Consider the following 17,230-nt stretch of genomic DNA (forward strand, 5'->3'; position numbering starts at 1 on the left):
AACAAAATAAATGAAGAAAAAAAAAATAGTACACTTTTAATGTACAGTTGCTGGTGTTTGTACTCATTGTATTAAGTACTTCTCAGGGTGCCCAGAACACTAAGACAAATACACCTTGCTGTAAACCTTTCATAGAGTTAAATAGATAAATAAACCTTTCATAAAGTTAAATAAGAAAAAAAAAAACCAAACCCAGCACTCCACTCCACACACACTATTTTAAGTAAAATGCTATAATTGTGACAACTTTACATTCTTGCTAATACTCTTCACAGGAAGGCAATGCTATAAGCCTATGCCTGAGAGAAAAAATCAAAATCATCAGTATATGCATCAAGAGCTATAGAGCGACATGAAAGTACGGGCACCAAGAACACATCTTTCCACATGACGATGGTAACAAAATTTTTCAACAACAAAATAATCCAAACAGCTTTCTTCAAGCAGTTAGGAAGTCATCTATACCATGTTCTGCAGTAAACGATCTTCAGAAGGGGTATCTTTTGTAGTGTAACAAACGGATTGTCCTTCTGAGCAGAGTCCCTTCAAAGTGTGTCTGTCAAGCTCCAGTCTCTCACAGAAAGCATCCAGCTGAAGCCAAACCTCTCACTCTTGTTTGTCCAGGTCAGTGCCACAGACTTTTGGACCTTATGTTATTAGTTTTGAATGTTTAAGTGCACTTCTGTCACTGCCCTGAGAGCTTGTGACAGTGCTAGTCCTTCAGTGTAATCCCATCACCGTGAAAACCAGCCTTTAAAAATCCTCTGTTGCAAACGAAGGATTTCAGAGCACCCAGGTCACAACCCAGAGCCCCAGAGAAGGTCTCCCCCACCACATCAAGCTCTTCAGAGTGCCCTTCTCACAGGCAACAACAGAGGCACTCTGAAGGATTTAGGCTGAGGTTGTAGTAATACCTTCATCACATTCTCAGCATGCAAGTTTTCCTCTGGTAAGAATAAAAGTTATTTATCCTATGCCTTATCCGAGTGCCTGCCTTTTAAATGCCTTTGTGTCCTTCAAAAAAAAACCTCAAACAGAAGCAAAGTATCAAGAGAGCTGGGTCTACCTTTATTAGAGACCAGCTGCATAGTCCTATCAGCTACTTAAATTTCAAAGTGACTTCCACACTTCCCAAGATTTGCTTAATCCCCCTATTAGCCAATTTGAGAAACTATAAAACTTAAAATAATTCTGAAATAAAGTTAGCTTTCTGACTGAAATTACTGTTCACATTCCACAAATCAGGAATTAATTAGGTCCACAAATATTCTTAAACCTAGTGAAAAAATTGGACTAATACTATCACAGAATTTTCTTGTTTATGCTATGTTTCATTATAAAATAAGGCCACTTACATAGGAATCACAATGCCTTTCTCTTTATGTAAATGAATTAAAATTGTGCTAAGAAAGCATCAGCTATATTGCATTACCAATTTATAGCTCTCTGAAGAGAATTTTGTTTCTCTAAGGCATGTGTTTCAACATAATTCAAGGGGTAGGTGTACTAGTATAGTCATGAAAAGAAAAATGAAAAGCCTCTGTATATGTAGCATTTAAAGCAACAGACCACTATGAAGTTTATTTAATGAATCAAATAGTACTAAGTATGACCTACACTGGAAAACACCAGAAACGTTAGCAGCTCTTCTGTTGTACTCATCAGTAAAGAGACAGACTGATGACACAAGTACCTTCTCTTATGAACATACACAGAATACATAGGATCATATATTATATGATCTATATGGCAATTCTTCAACTGAGACTGTGTGAACTCCTGGCTGCTTTGTTATTGATTTCATTAATAGTGTAAAATTAAGACCATGTCCATAATAAAAACTGTTTAGGCCCAAATTAGACAAATACGTTATAGAAATCAACAATCCATTCCCCTCCTTTAGTAGTAGTGACATGATTTTATGAGCAGGAAATAAAACAAAGCTCTACTAAATATTGGTACTCTGAGAGCGTTTCCAGCACAAGTTCTCACAACTCAATTAACACAACATTTGATTGTATAATTTCATAGAGGAATAGAGAGTGAAAGCCTGCTCCTGCATCTACTCAGATAAACAGAAATTGAATTTCTAACACCTATGGGAACAGAATTAGGCCCCCGAGTTACACTTCTGAGGAGTGAAGACGGCCAGCAATCTTCACCACAGTTGTCATGATGTTCAAATCAAAATTTTCATGAAAGATTCCCGAAGTAAGCTGATGCCCTATTAAAATGCAACTTAGCTAAAAGGATCCGATGTTCTCAGGAGGTGGCTACGCACACATGTGAAGGAGAAAAATTTGCAAATGGTTAGAGAGACTTTTATGAAGTCTGGCAAGCAGCAGAAATCACAGCTCAGAAAATGACAAGCACCTGCAAACTGTACTGCTGAAGCATTTTTTCATGAAATAACCACTAGTAAAAATGAATGGCTAGCTGACATTCATTATGGAAGCAAGGACCAAGAACAAAAGCCATTTTCCAACTGAGTGCCCGATCATTAGATCATAGATTTTTTGGTTAATTCCTTCCCTTCCCAGTACCTTGTATTCTTGACTACGTAGTGGCACTGCTCCAGAGGCAAAGGTATCACAGCCAGAGCAGTGCCAGTCTGAAAATGAATGCTCCTCAGGAAGGGTAAATAAGCAATCAGAGCTCAAGTATCTCACCTCCCGAAGAAAGCTCTAACTACACTATTACACGAAACGTCAGCAGCATAATGAAATTTCTAAGCATCCTTCCAAAGAATCATTTACCTCCCAAAATGTAAATGAAAGCAGATGTAGGCACCTAAGAGCAAGTGGTGGTTCTGGGTCTGAACTCCAGTTTTATAGAGGTGCTTATCTTGCAGATTTAAAATAACTTCAGAGACAAACCTCTCTGTGATGTTTATCTGCTCAGCATACCGAGTATGGTAAAACCCACTGGAGGTTGTAAACAAATGCTGGTACCTACATCAGCATTGTTTAATTCCACAACCGGTCCCTAGTGTTACCACTAGCTCATTCATAACTGTAAATTATTCTAAAGTCATTATAAACTGCCCATCCCTTTCCTAGGTACTATGACATTGAAGTGATTCACAGGCGTCATGGTTTGACCTTCTAAAGAGCTCCATAAATGCCAAGAATTGTCAAAAACCACTACACAAGCCTTAGAGGTAAAAGATGGGTACTGAAAATCAGAGAATATACACAGTATTTTGGTTTTAAATCAAGCCAAGCCTCAATTCCCAGACTTCGAAAGTCAAAATCTTCCCTGTAATAATGATGCGTAGCCAATACTGAGGCAACAGGCAGCACACACAGAGTCCCCATCATCATCCCCCAGGGAATAAACAATCCCAAATTCAGTGCAAGGCTTGGATGGTGCGTAGAGAATAAAATGGGTGGCTATATACTGAGTGACAGGGACGAACAGTAAGCTGCTTTTTAATAACCATCATTTATCCTGTTCAGCAAATAAGGCAGGGATCCAGTTGAAAAGCAGCCAGCAACAAGGTAACAAAAGATAGGCATTCATACAAGGAACTGAACTGAGATTTTGGTATCTTCTATCTCCAGGGAAGATTTAATTTCAATATTTATTAAGAATTGATTTTGCAAACTAAAATTAACATTAAAGTAGCTTTCCACATTTAACTATGCATAGTTTGTTAAAGTACTGTATTTTGGCATGAGTGGTCCTGTTCAGCAAGGTATGCATTAAGTAAATACGCCAAGCAGTGGGCACAAAGGCCAATATGAGAACTGCCAAGTTTAGTTACTGAGTAAATTCTAACACATGAATTTTTCAATCCACTTAAATACTCAAATATATTTGACAGTAAGCACCAGTAAGCATACTTGTGAAAGATCTCGCTGTCACACTGTTTTTAATTATGAAATGCATTTTCTCAGTTCCATTTAGTTTCATGAGAACGATCCTCCTGGTGGGAGCTGTCGGACATTCATCACACTTGAAAACCAGGTACTTATGTAAGGATATAGGATATCTAATTTTAGGCTCTTTTTTCTTAAGTAGCCTGAGATATTATTTACACAGATTTTTGCCGTCAGATGGACATCATAAACATAATAAATTCAAAAGCAGCCTAATGTGAGCTTTCTGCACATTTCGTAAGAAATTCAGATTCTGTTTAAAATACTACAGAATCGGGGGACAAAAGGGAGAAAAATGTTCCCTTTTGTGTAACCTGTTTTGTTTTTTAAAGCTGTCCTGCACTTACAAAAGACTAGTACTTAACAAGAGTAGGAGGTGAAGTGTTCTGTTCTGTTACAAACACCTCTAAGGTAACTTCAGCTGTTGGAAATATTGGCCAAGAGCCTACCTGCTGACTGCAGAAGATGACCTGAAACCACTAGGTACTGTTTGTTAAGAGCTTTTTTAAGTAGCTATGCAGAAATAGTCCACATCTGGGGAAAAATTAACATAAATCCTTAATTCAAGAATCACATTTCACTAGTAGAAGGAAGTGTAGCAACAATATTTACCACAGGACTGAGTTGTGATGTTGTTTTCTCATGTGATTAGGAGGAATGTGTCATATGTGGTGCATTCTATTAAGGCTGCATAAGATTTATTTACAAGACAATGCCAGCGAAAACCATAATGTTGTGTAAAGAATGAAGAAAGACCCATCTGTATGAATACTTCCTTGTTCTTAAAGGATAGAAGAGTGAGTGTTGCAATTAAACAACTGGCATTTTCTCCTCTGCTGGAATAAGAATAAAGATGAATTCAGGAGAAGGGTAAATCACCTTTTGGAAGTATTTTACTGCATAAATTATTAAAAACCCAAACTGCAAGGATGTAGTTCGTGCCAATTTTCTGGCATTATCAGTCAAGAAAGTTTAATTACAAATAGCATGCTTATCATTTTATGAAATCCTAAATTGTACTTTATTCAATACAAGTCTCTTCATATAAAATGAGGTCATGTGTTCCACCTAAGCTTTCCAGATGGCCTTCAGGAAACACTACAGTCAAAAGTGGACTAAATTCATTACTCTGGGAGAGCAGGCACTTGCCAAACATCCTTTTCTAGAGGTTAACTTGGAACGGGAAGGAACATACCTGTGTTCATACACTGTGTGAGTGTATGCGCATTATAACCTCTCTGGGTATACGCAAGTCTAGAACGTCCCAGATCAACCATGCCTTGCAAGCAGAAAGGACCCTGCCACACGGTAGGAAAAGAAGGCAACACTGATATAAAGAAAATAATTGCTTTTTCTTAATCTTCCAAGAAAAGCATGTAAATAATTTTACTTCTAAAAAAGCATCTTAATCAACAATGAAGAATCTCATTCCTTAGCTTTAAAATATTTCTTATTCTGAACACTGTAATATTTTTTTAAAACATACTTTTGAAACAAATGCAAGCAGGGTTGAGATAGACAACATTTTTCCTTAAAAGATTATTCATGTGATAGTGTTGGATCAGAGCCAGAGGTCAAAGCAGCATCTTGCACAAAGAGGGCTTCCAGTCAGGCATGCAGGCCCTTGCGTAGTCTCAAAGAAAACATGTAACAGGGCACGTTGAAGAGGCAGACCAGACCTGTTTTTAACACAATGGAATTCAGAGCTGGAAGGCTTACTGAATAAGATGGGAGCCTTTAAAACATGATTGCTTCATCTTTGTAACCACAACAGAAAATTATAGATGGTCAAAGAGATTGGCTGCAACTACTTAGCTACTTAGAGAAAAAAAAAAAAAAATCTTTTCAACAACTTAAATTTCTTCTGTCTACAGTAATTAAGAGAGAAACATACTTTCATTTTACCACAATCATCTATTTATGAAGGAAGGAAATTCAGCTCCAAGGAATGAAGTAAAGTAACAATAGTACCAGACCTCATTTTACTCTCTCAAGATCCAAAGAATCTGAGAATACTGGGGAAACTGAAGGGAGAAAATGGATACAGACATACTCTACTGGGAAATACTACGAGAGGGACCAAATATCTAGTTGCTGTAAGTCATGTATTCCCTGTACAGAAGTATGCAGAGAGCACTCAGGTAAGAACTCTTACCTACGTCTTCAAATATTGCCACACAGTTCCAAACGTTATGAGGACAACACTGAGTTTATATAAACACACCATTTGGTTTGTTACTTACCAGCTCTGTGTGAACTTTAAGATGTGCCTGGAGCTTGTATTTATCTGGAGTAGAGTAGTTGCAATGTTCCGTGGGGCATTTCAGCAAAATATTACTGTGTTTCTGAATGACGTGACGCTTAAGGCAGTTTTTGGTGATGGAAGAATAACTGCACTGGGAGCAGTAATATAAATGTTCTCGAGTGTGTGTACGAACATGCATGTCATAATGCACTTGGTACCAAAACAACTTGCCTGAAAATAAAATTAGACACAAAGAAAGTAACTCTGAAACAACTGTTAATGAAAATTCCAACACATAGTGTTTTCTTCACAGTTTGAATCCTCTCCCTTTTGTCTCTAACGAAAACTTGTCCTAAAGATGCTTCACTACTGAAAATCTGTTTACAAAACCACTTTTGTCTAAAAAGATTGTGTCATATGTCCTGAAACAGACTAAAAGGGCAACTTTAATACATATCAATGATCTTTTTCCTAATGAGGAAGTCTTTTAAATGTGTTCTCCTATACAAAGAATCTGAATGCAACTGTACACTAAAAAAGATTCTCAAAATTGTTTTTACTTCTGTTCGTGTTATTCCTTCCTAAAAGCTTTTCAGATATAATGGCACCAAAAAGAAAAAGTGCATGGCAATACATATAACATACAATATTATGGTGTTTCAAAACCCCTTTTTTTCCAAACTTTTGATTCCTTTTCCTTCTCAAGAATGAAGGTTACAAAATAAATCCTCAATTGTTTCCTTTCCAGCTACGCAAACACGAAATTTTTCAGGTAGAACAAATAGGAACAGTGTATCCTTCCCACTTTCATAAACTCAAAAAACCGATTACAATCAGAAGTCTTGATCTGATACTATGTAATGAAAATTTTCACCTCAAAAAACTGGTCCAAACAAGTCACAAAAAAAAAAGCCAGTACATGTATCTATTGTACAGCATGTATATTATCATGCATCCTTCCCTACTATATGAAGACGACTCTGAATTTTATACTACACTGACAATGAAGCTTAAGCATTAAAGCATGGACTGACTAATGCTGATCACATGCCTAAATCTGCTGTGTTTGGCCCTAGTGAAAATTATCAGGTGGGGAGAGGCACGTGGACAGAAATAATCTAATTCTACCAAATTTCATATCAACAGAAAATTGAGCCTAGCAAAGCACTGCTATGCTATATTCTGCTAGTGGGTTTTTTTGAGGGGATTTGAGCCATTTCACACTATTTATACAGCCCGGAGTAAATCTTGCTGGACCCCAGAATCTCTACTGAACTATAAAATTAACACTGCTACAAAGATACACAAATATATCAAAAACTAAACCAGTGGAGCAGGAAAAAGATGGCCCAGTATATAACATTAAAAAAAAACCCAAGAAAAAACATCACTCTACTACTCCTTACCACAATATTCACATTCCAAGTCTCCATAAACTTTCCTTATCCTCTCACACAACTCCGTGTTCATTTGTCTCTTCTGCAAGCTATCCAAGATCTGCATAAAGGCAACAGCTCCACTCCCACTGTCTGATGTAACTGCGTTAGAAGAGTCTGCCTGTGGACTGATGGCTGCATTAGCTTCTGCTGCTGCCACAGCGTTTGTGGCTGCTGCTGAATTTTGAACTGGCGGATTGCTTGTTTCTGATTCACTAGAAGGAACAGATTGATTTTTCTCTTCAGAGACTGAAAGGTTCTCAGTCATTGTATTGTTCTGACTCAGATGTAAACTTTTGTCTTCAGACAGCAAAAGCTGAATTTCTTCACCCTGCTCATTTACAGAACTGCAGTGATTAACTTCCACTTCATTTGCAGGAGAAACTTTTAACTCCTCAAAACCAGAAGTACTATTTTTCAGCAGAAAGCAATCTGATGCTACACAGGATTGAATGTTTGGGACTGCTATATCTGTTGTCTGACACAGTGTCTCTGGTACATTCTCCACTGGAGGATTTTCAAATTCTAACAAAGGGACTGTATCAACTTTTAAGTCACCGTTAGGTTGACCATTATGGTTTACATCTGCAGCTGTTGGTTCACCTTTACAAGCAGATGGTTGTGGTACGTTAATAGCATCAGTACTCATGACAGTCAATTCATCTGCACTTTGTGCTAGCTGTTCACCAAGGGCTTCTGGCTGGATATCACCTCCTGGCTCAAGGAGGCAGAAACTTTGATTGATAGAACTGTTAAAAACAAAAGTCTCATGCAAATCTGCATGCACTTCTTTGATGTGAGCACGGAGTCTTACAGAACTGACAAATTTCTTCAGGCACACAGAACACACGTAAACAAATGGGTGTTTTCGCACATGAAGCTCAAGGGCTTGGTATTTAGTGGCTCCATGACCACAGAGCTCACAAGCAAAAGGCCTTTCATCACCATGAACAAGCATGTGACGGTCTCGATCGAGTTCGTTTTTGAATTTGCGTTCACAAATATGGCAGTCATAAAGAAGTTGTCTTTTGCCCTCTCGTGTCATCAAGCGAAGCTCATCGAAAACATCTTTCACTTTTTTATCTTGAAGGTCATGTGTTTCCTTGATGTGCTTGATCAAATTTTTAACGTCTGAGTACTTCTTTTTGCAGAAGCGACAATGCTGTTTAATTTTCTTATGAACTCTTTCAATATGGACTTTGAGATGGCCTTTGCTGAGACAAGTGAACGTACAATAATCGCAGCTAAACTTCTCCCCTGTATGTTTCCGCATGTGAACATTAAGGTTGGCTTTGATTGCACTGGCATAACTGCAGTATGAACACTTGTAAGGTTTTTCATTTGTATGAATCCTCAAATGTGCTTGGAGGGAGTGTTTAAATTTGAACACCTTGTTACAGTATTCACAAGTAAAAATCTTCAGCTGAGTTGGACCCAACCTAAAAAGAAACCAAACTAGTTATATTTACAATATTGAAACTCGGTCAAATGTATGTCAAAATTTTCCTAGATATTCATAATGGACAGAAATGTTTAAAATTTTAAAAAGGTATTCTCCACAGGCTTTTTGAATTCTACAACTTATGCACAGATTATTTTCAGCTGTTCCTTTATTTAAAAGCTCAGAAAATATTTCAATTTCATGAAAATGGATAGGGAAGCATTTCAGTCATATTTTGCATGAACACAAATATAAGTACTTTAAAATTACCTGCTAGATTTCATTGTCTGTTCATATGGGGTTTGCTGAATGGCATATTCTTGATATCCTCTTCGCTGTGATGGGTCTTGAACTGTTGCTTCTGGAGTTGCAGGTTCACTTTCTTGGGGAGCAGCCTCAACAGGAACAATTTTTGTGGCTCCTAAAAGCAAGAACAAAAAAATGCTCATTAAAAATGTCATATTAAAACGTGCATTGTCTATAATATACAAGCGTAAACAAAACATTAAACTCTGTAATCATTGGTTCGACTATTTTAGTTTCTGTTGTTAAATTCGTGTGCATAAAATGATGGATACACCTCCAGAAGACATTAGTACTTACGCCACAGATCTGCTTAAATAACATGCCAGGACTGCTGGGTCTGAGGGTTATTCATGGCGCTTGATGCCTACTATTATGAGATGCTATATCCAAATACTTCCACCTTTAAAAAACTGTAACTTTTCAAAATGAAATTTTAATTTTTCTGTTTCTGCCTCACACTACATCCTTTGAAAACTTCAGCCAAGCTGTTTAATCAGTTTCACAAATAAGGCTGGGGAAAAGACACTGTTTAGTCTATATTTAAAAGTTTGCACATCTTTTCCTCAAACAGATCTTTTATTGTTTATATTTTGGGGCATGCTGCCATGCCTCAGAATAAAGGAATATGTTCTATGTGCACTTCTCAATCTCCATTAGAAGCAGGAGTAAAGGGGCTCTACTGAACACAGTAAAATCAGATTATGTCCCTCAGAGTTTTACAGTTAGTTGAGGCAAAAATAAGCATATTTTGAGATGCAATTAGGTTGAAATTATTTAGCTGGGTGTTCTTTATTTTCTGAACAGTGGCAGGAAAAACTTAATGCTGGGCATCCAAAGTTAGCATTGAAGGTAACGAAAATCCATGCAAATATTAATTTACATGGAAAAAAACCCCAAACAAAACCTCATGTATATCAAGCCAAGCACCTATTATTGATTGATCCCCTCCTTTTTAACTTGTCTGTCTGTAACTCATTGACCCACATGTTCAATGGGAATGTTATTATCTTCAAAAGTTGAAATTATATATATTTGTACATTTATGTATTTATTCACATATATATTACAATTATATAAATATTTGTGAATCTTCATATTCTATTAACAAGTACTGCAGAAAAATCTTTGAAAAAAAAAATTTGCTTTCTGGTCTGATACTGAAAAATGAATAGTAAATGAGGGACCATATACTGAGTAACAAAAAGAAAACAAGACATTAAATATGTAGTAATAGACGAACACCCATCCATCCTAGGAAAAAAGTATTACAGGACCTGTAATTAAAGGTTGTTGTATCATATACTGGGGACAAGAAAGCAGAGATTGCACATGAAAATATCTCTGAATTAAATAACAAAGTTAACAACTTCAGGTAAAACTGAAATTGGGTAAGTTTCCATTTATTTTCTTTTTCTTGGATATTATATTAGTATCTGATCTCATTTCAATTCACCTGATCAGATTGCTGAGGGGAAAAAAAAAGTACAATACACCTTTGTGATAGAGGAAAGAATTTACAGTGAGAATCAAAGAAATCTGAGACACAAAAGCCTAGAGAGAGCCCAGAAAGCAAAAGACAGAGTCAACATACTCAACATATTTTTAAGATACTCACTGTTTTGCATATATAAGTATATATAAAATTAACCACCTGAATAGAAAGTTCAAAGAATGATGCATGAGCTATCCCTTTAACAAAAGGATTAAATTAATTCTTGTTCCACTCAAAGAGCAGGTTTCTGAAGATATTATTTACAAAATATATGCAATATTAACATAAAGGCTCTGAAACAACAATTATAAGAACAACAAAACTAAACCACAGAGAGTACACCATCCAAAGAAAAGTAGCTGGTTAGCAAATTACTAAATCTAGCTTCCCTAAAAAAACCTTTTAGCCTGCAGACTAGCAAAAGCATCAGGAAAAAGGCAGGTAGAGTATATGGGAAAAATCAGTAATAATTGGGGATTACCCAACAACATGTGTGAAAGACTTAGGGACATTGAGCTAAGGAAAGCAGCGCTGTAGACAAGACAAGGGAGAAAGATGGAGATCTTGTGGGTCCTTCAGAGTGATTTAAAGTGGGAAATTGAGATATTTTGAGAAGTGGCCATTTGGGAGTATGTGAGGCTATTGAAGCTTTTTGTATCAGATGGGACATCAGCCAGCTCTGTAAATAAACAGACTGTAATAGCTCTGTTGCTCACTGAACTAGCTGGATCTAAAAATGGCTTTTTTTGACTACTATTTTTTAATAATGCTTTCAGTTCTGTACTAAAGATACTGCCAGTTGATCAGAACTGATCTTCCAAGTTTTCAACTTAAGTGTTACCAGAACATTGTAACTTCTATACTTCTTGTCACTCCCTCTCCCACAAATGTCAGGTTGTCCAGCAGGACATGATGTCCTGCATCTCCCAAATCGCACTGCAGTAGCCCAGTGAGACGGGAGCTTGTCATTACAGTGCAGGAGTTCAATCAGTGGGTTCAGTATAAAGATGATAAAACAGACATCAGACACCAGACTAGTGCTCCCATACTTCAATATTTTTAAAATAGAAGCAAATTCTTCTATATTTAAAATGACTCAGTTAAAATAGATCTTGAACTGCTCTATATGCATGGCTACCTCTTTCAGGCCTCCAGTTTCCTGAATATGAGACAAAGATCCTCATTAAATGCTCTGCACTAAACCTCCTCTGTGCGCTTCTGCCTTTCAGGAAGTTCAAGCATTTCCTGAAAAGACTGTTGAACTGTTTAATAGATTTTTGTGTTATCAGTATAAAATTTGAATCACCTAAATTAGGTGTACTAGACAAGTACTTAACTTTCCAGTATTTTCCATACTTGGAGTGGAAAGATGCTCCAGGTCATCCTAACACTACCACCTACATTCCCCATGCAGTTAATAGAGAGGCAAATACCTCTAGAAACCTAAAGAAGGAGATCCAATTCTTTGAACATACCGATAGAGTACTTGCTCATAGTAGGCAATTACATGGCCTCATGTTAGGTAGTTACTTCCTACCCTTAGAAGATATGGAAGCATTGAGAAACATTAGATGCCTCCATCCACTTGGGATGCTGCCTAAGTACGGGCTACTGATGGACCAGTAGCCACAGCAATCACTGTTATATCATAAACAAATGACTAACGCATGTGCCCAGAAAGTGAGGAGCTTGGTTTCTAGGCTCTACCCAACCTAGTAGGTAGTGAACCCATGTCCACATCCCAAGAGAATGCCCTCAGTATTTGTGTCTCTAAGAGCAGCCACCGGCTAGGAAAAACTGTAAGAACAAGGCAAACAGATACAAGGTCCGTTTTTCCATTAAAAATATCATGCCAATAAGGAAGATAAAAGTCTTCCTGTTTCCCTGGACAATCATTTCAAGAAGTCAGAGTAGACAAATATGTCGCGGTTGAAGCCAGCAGGCAGCTAAACACCACACAGCCGTTCACTCACTCCCTCTGCTCCCAGTGGCATGGGGGAGAAAAACGGGGGCGGGGGGATAAGATTCACAGGTTGAGATAAAGACAGTTTAATAGGACAGACAGAAAAGGAAGGGGAAAATAATAATAATAATAATAATAATAATAATAATAATAGAATATACAAAACAAGTGATGCACAATGCAATTGCTAACCACCCGCCGACCGATGCCCAGCCAGCCCCTGAGCAGCAGCCCCCCTGCCAGCTTTTCCCCAGTTTCTATACTGAGCATGACGCCATATGGTATGGAATAGCCCTTTGGTCGGTTTGGGTCAGCAGTCCTGGCTGTGCCCCCTCCCAGCTTCTTCTGCATCTCCAGCCTTCTCGGATGGTAGAGCATGGGAAGCTGAAAAAGTCCTTGACTAGCGTAAGCACTGCTTAGCAACAACTAAAACATCGGTGTGTTATCAACATTCTTCTCATACTCAATCCAAAACACAGCACTTTACCAGCTACCAGGAAGAAAATTAACTCTATCCCAGATGACACCAGGACAAAATACCAGGGGGAAAAAAGAGGTTAACTGTACTGATCGTTTCTTTCAAAAAAATCCTTCCTCCAGCACTATTATATCTCTATTTTAAATACAGAATGGACGTTAGTTTACTGGCCATTATTTATGTCTTTTGCTTTCCTCTCTTCAGCCAATATCATCTGTTCTAAGTAAATCTCCTTTAAGGGTAATAAGATTTGAGTTCCTCATGACATTCTGACAGCAACTTCTACAGATAAGCATTACCCAGCGTGCCCTATCTCTGGCTTAAACTCAGTGATGGCCTCTAACCTCTTACAGTCTGTCCCTTATAAAAGTATCTTGCCCTTCACTATAGAGCTCTCCAATACTTATCAACAGTCTAAAAGGTGATCACAATGGAAGGAATTATTATGAATGGATCAGAAATAAACCAGGAGACATCATCAACCAAATTTCTACTAAAATCCAACTAAATTCCATGAACATCCTACAAATTCAAGTATGGGCAACAAGAAGGATACAGAAAAACTAGAAAACAGTAACAAAGACAAAATCAGAAATATTTTGTTTTGAAAAGGGATACATGTGTCAGAGACCTTCAGCTTGGAAGAAAGATAAATGAAAGAGAAATATCAGAAAGACCTCTAAAATTAGCAATACTGTGAAAAAAGTGTGAATAATCATTATCTCACAAACCACAAACAAAGAGCAGTTCAAAGAAATAAGCAGTCAGCAGGCCTAAAACAAAACAGAAGAATGTACACTTTCACCCTCTGTGTAATTAAATTATGAAACAATTACTGCACAATGTTACAGACACTGAAAATATGAATGTATTCAAGAAGGGATTTAGACAAATTAATAGATATGTATTAAATATGATGATCCAGATGCAACTACGAGCTCAATGGCTGTCAAAATCTGGGAGACTTTACATAATAAGTTTCTTATTTCCTTCCTACAGAGATGCTGCAAGCTGCCTTTAGAGACAACTGATCCAACTAGATCAATCTTTAAACTATGGATTTTTTTTTCTTTTTTCTTTTTTTTCTTTCTATGTTTAAAAAAACCTTCATAATTAGGTACCTTGGTCTGCATAGGTGAAATAATTTGTTAAGGGTATGAAGTGAGTATCTGTTTCTTACAATGTCTTTCTGAACTAATGTGTTTTTTCCATTTCTACAATATCCTATGGAATGTGCTCCAAATGCATGACACCTGGTGACAGTTCTGAAAGTGAAACCAACAGAAACTAACCCTACCCATAACCCTCAATGTTCCCCATGCAAACCCACCCCTCATCTCCAAAATAAAGCTTAAAAAAAGGCAGAAGAACCTTTTAATGTCTTTATAGGTTAGCTCATGATGAGGTTAAACCCATTTTAACTCAAAGAAATAGAATCACAGACCTGTATTTGGTGGGATGAAGATTACTACCCCTTTCAACAGAGCTGGACATTGGACCAACTTTGAGCTAAATCAGTCTGTAACTCCATGGTAATATAGATACCTGCTCACATTCAGAAGGGAAAGATTTAATTTTCTTAACCTTGCTTAATTCCATGTTTGTTTTAAATCAACATAAGGTTAGCTTCTTTTCTCCAGCCCTCCACTCAACTACATGTTGACACTCAACTAGCACTACCGTGGTCTTCCGGAGGGCAGACTTTGGCCTCTTCAGGACACTGGTTGGGAAAGTCCCTTGGGAGGCAGTCCTGAAGGGCAAAGGGATCCAGGAAGGCTGGGCCCTCTTCAAGAAGGAAGTCTTAAGGGCGCAGGAGCGGGCTGTCCCCGTGTGCCGTAAGACCAACCGGCGGGGAAATCGACCGGCCTGGCTGAATAAGGAGCTTTTGCGGGGACTCAGGGAAAAAAGGAGAGTCTACCACCTTTGGAAGAAGGGGCAGGCAACTCAGGAGGTGTACAGGGATCTTGTTAGGTCCTGCAGGGAGGAAATTAGAAAAGCAAAAGCCCAGCTAGAACTCAATCTGGCCACTGTTGTAACAGATAATAAGAAAATGCTTCTACAAATACATTAACAACAAAAAGAGAGCCAAGAAGAATCTCCATCCTTTATTGGATGTGGGGGCAAACATTGCCACCAAGGATGAGGAAAAGGCTGAGGTACTTAATGCCACCTTTGCCTCTGTCTTTAATAGCCAGACATGGGTGAACACCCTGGAGGTGATCAAAAATCATGTAGACGTGGCACTATGGGACATGGTTTAGTAGGCATGGTGCTGTTGGGTTGATGGTTGGACTGATGATCTTACAGGTCCTTTCCAACCTTAATGATTCCTAGTTTTACTTTCATTAAAAATAATCCAGCCACCAAGCAAGGAAACATGAAATTAATTATTACTCTACCCTTAATTGGTTTAGTGGTGGACTTGGTAGTGTTAGGCTAATGGTTGGACTGGATGATCTTAAAGGTCTTTCCAACCTAAATGATTCTACGATCCTATGTTTGTGATGCCTTAAAAGTGCAAGCATAGGAGTTTATGAAAATGAAGAGAATCAGAGAACGGATCTGGCTAGAATTTACACCACATGTCTCCTTCTGCAAATATATAATTAGTTTTCTAGTGTGTTTTACCACACAACTGCATGAACATGTACAGTGCTCCAAAGGACAGGAATTTGTGGCTGGGGGTGGGAGGACAGCACTGCCCTCGGACAGCAGTCTGTATGTACTGGGCTTAATCATAGAATCATAGAATGCTTTGGGTTGGAAGGGACCTTTAGAGGTCACCTAGCCCAACACCCCTGCAGTGAGCAGGGACAGCTTTAACTAGATCAGGTTGCTCAGAGCCCCGTCCAACCTGACCTTGAATGTTGCCAGGGATGGGGCCTCCACTACCTCTCTGGGCAACCTGTTCCAGTGCTTCACCACCCTCATTATAAAACATTTCTTTCTTATGTCTAGTCTAAATCTACCCTCCTTTAGTTTAAATCCATTATTACTTGTCCTGTCACAACAGGCCTTGTTAAAAAGATTCTCCCGATCTTTCCTGTAGGCCTCCTTTAAGTACTGGAAGGTTGCAATAAGGTCTCCTCGCAGCCTTCTCTTGTCCAGGCTGAACAACCCCAACTCTCTCAGCCTGGCCCCCTAGGAGAGGTGTTCCAGCCCTCGCATCATTTTGGTGGCCCTCCTCTTCTGGACCTGCTCCAACAGGTCCATGTCCTTCTTGTGCTGAGGGCCCCAGAGCTGGACGCAGTACTGCAGGTGAGGTCTCACCAGAGCAGAGCAGAGGGGCAGAATCACCTCCCTTGACCTGCTGGCCACGCTTCTTCTGATGCAGCCCAGGATACGGTTGGCTTTCTGGGCTGCAAGCACATATTGTTGGCTCATGTCCAGCTTTTCATCTACCAGTACCCCCAAGTCCTTCTCTCCAGGGCTGCTCTCAATCTCTTCATCCCCCAACCTGTACTGATACCGGGGGTTGCCCCATCCCAGGTGCAGGACCTTGCACTTGGCCTTGTTGAACCTCATGATATTCACAGAGGCCCACCCCTCCAGCTTGTCCAGGTCCCTCTGGATGACATCTTGTCCTCCTGGCGTGTCAACGGCACCACTCAGCTTGGTGTCGTCTGCAAACTTGGTGAGTGTGCACTCAATCCCACTGTCTATGTCATTGATGAAGATGTTAAATAGCACTGGTCCCAGTACGGACACCTGAGGGACCCCACTTGTCACTGGTCTCCATGTGGACATCGAGCCATTGACCACGACCCTCTGGATGCGACCATCCAACCAATTCCTTATCCATCGAACAGTCCACCCGTCAAAGCCATATCTCTCCAATTTAGAGAGAAGGATGTTGTGGGTACTGTGTCGAACGCTTTACAGAAATCCAAGCAGATGACATCCATTGCTTTTCCCTTGTCCACTGATGCAGTCACTCCTTCATAGAAAGCCACTAGGTTGGTCAGGCAGGACTTGCCCTTGGTGAAGC

General features: G+C 38.9%; 1 protein-coding gene across 3 annotated transcripts in view; it reads right to left on the reverse strand.

Annotated features, from left to right (window-relative positions):
- The window catches only part of ZFAT (zinc finger and AT-hook domain containing), a 92,825-nt gene that overhangs the window by 40,876 nt on the left and 34,719 nt on the right, over positions 1 to 17,230 (reverse strand). For all 3 annotated transcript variants that reach the window (XM_075704941.1, XM_075704944.1, XM_075704943.1), the window contains 3 exons: positions 9,274 to 9,424; positions 7,533 to 9,001; positions 6,125 to 6,357 (listed from right to left, as the gene is read on the reverse strand). In XM_075704941.1, the coding sequence (XP_075561056.1) occupies positions 6,125 to 6,357; positions 7,533 to 9,001; positions 9,274 to 9,424 (1,853 nt within the window). The remainder of the gene's footprint in view (positions 1 to 6,124; positions 6,358 to 7,532; positions 9,002 to 9,273; positions 9,425 to 17,230) is intronic.

Source organism: Pelecanus crispus, chromosome 2 (assembly GCF_030463565.1).
Source record: "Pelecanus crispus isolate bPelCri1 chromosome 2, bPelCri1.pri, whole genome shotgun sequence".
Classification (NCBI taxonomy): domain Eukaryota; kingdom Metazoa; phylum Chordata; class Aves; order Pelecaniformes; family Pelecanidae; genus Pelecanus; species Pelecanus crispus.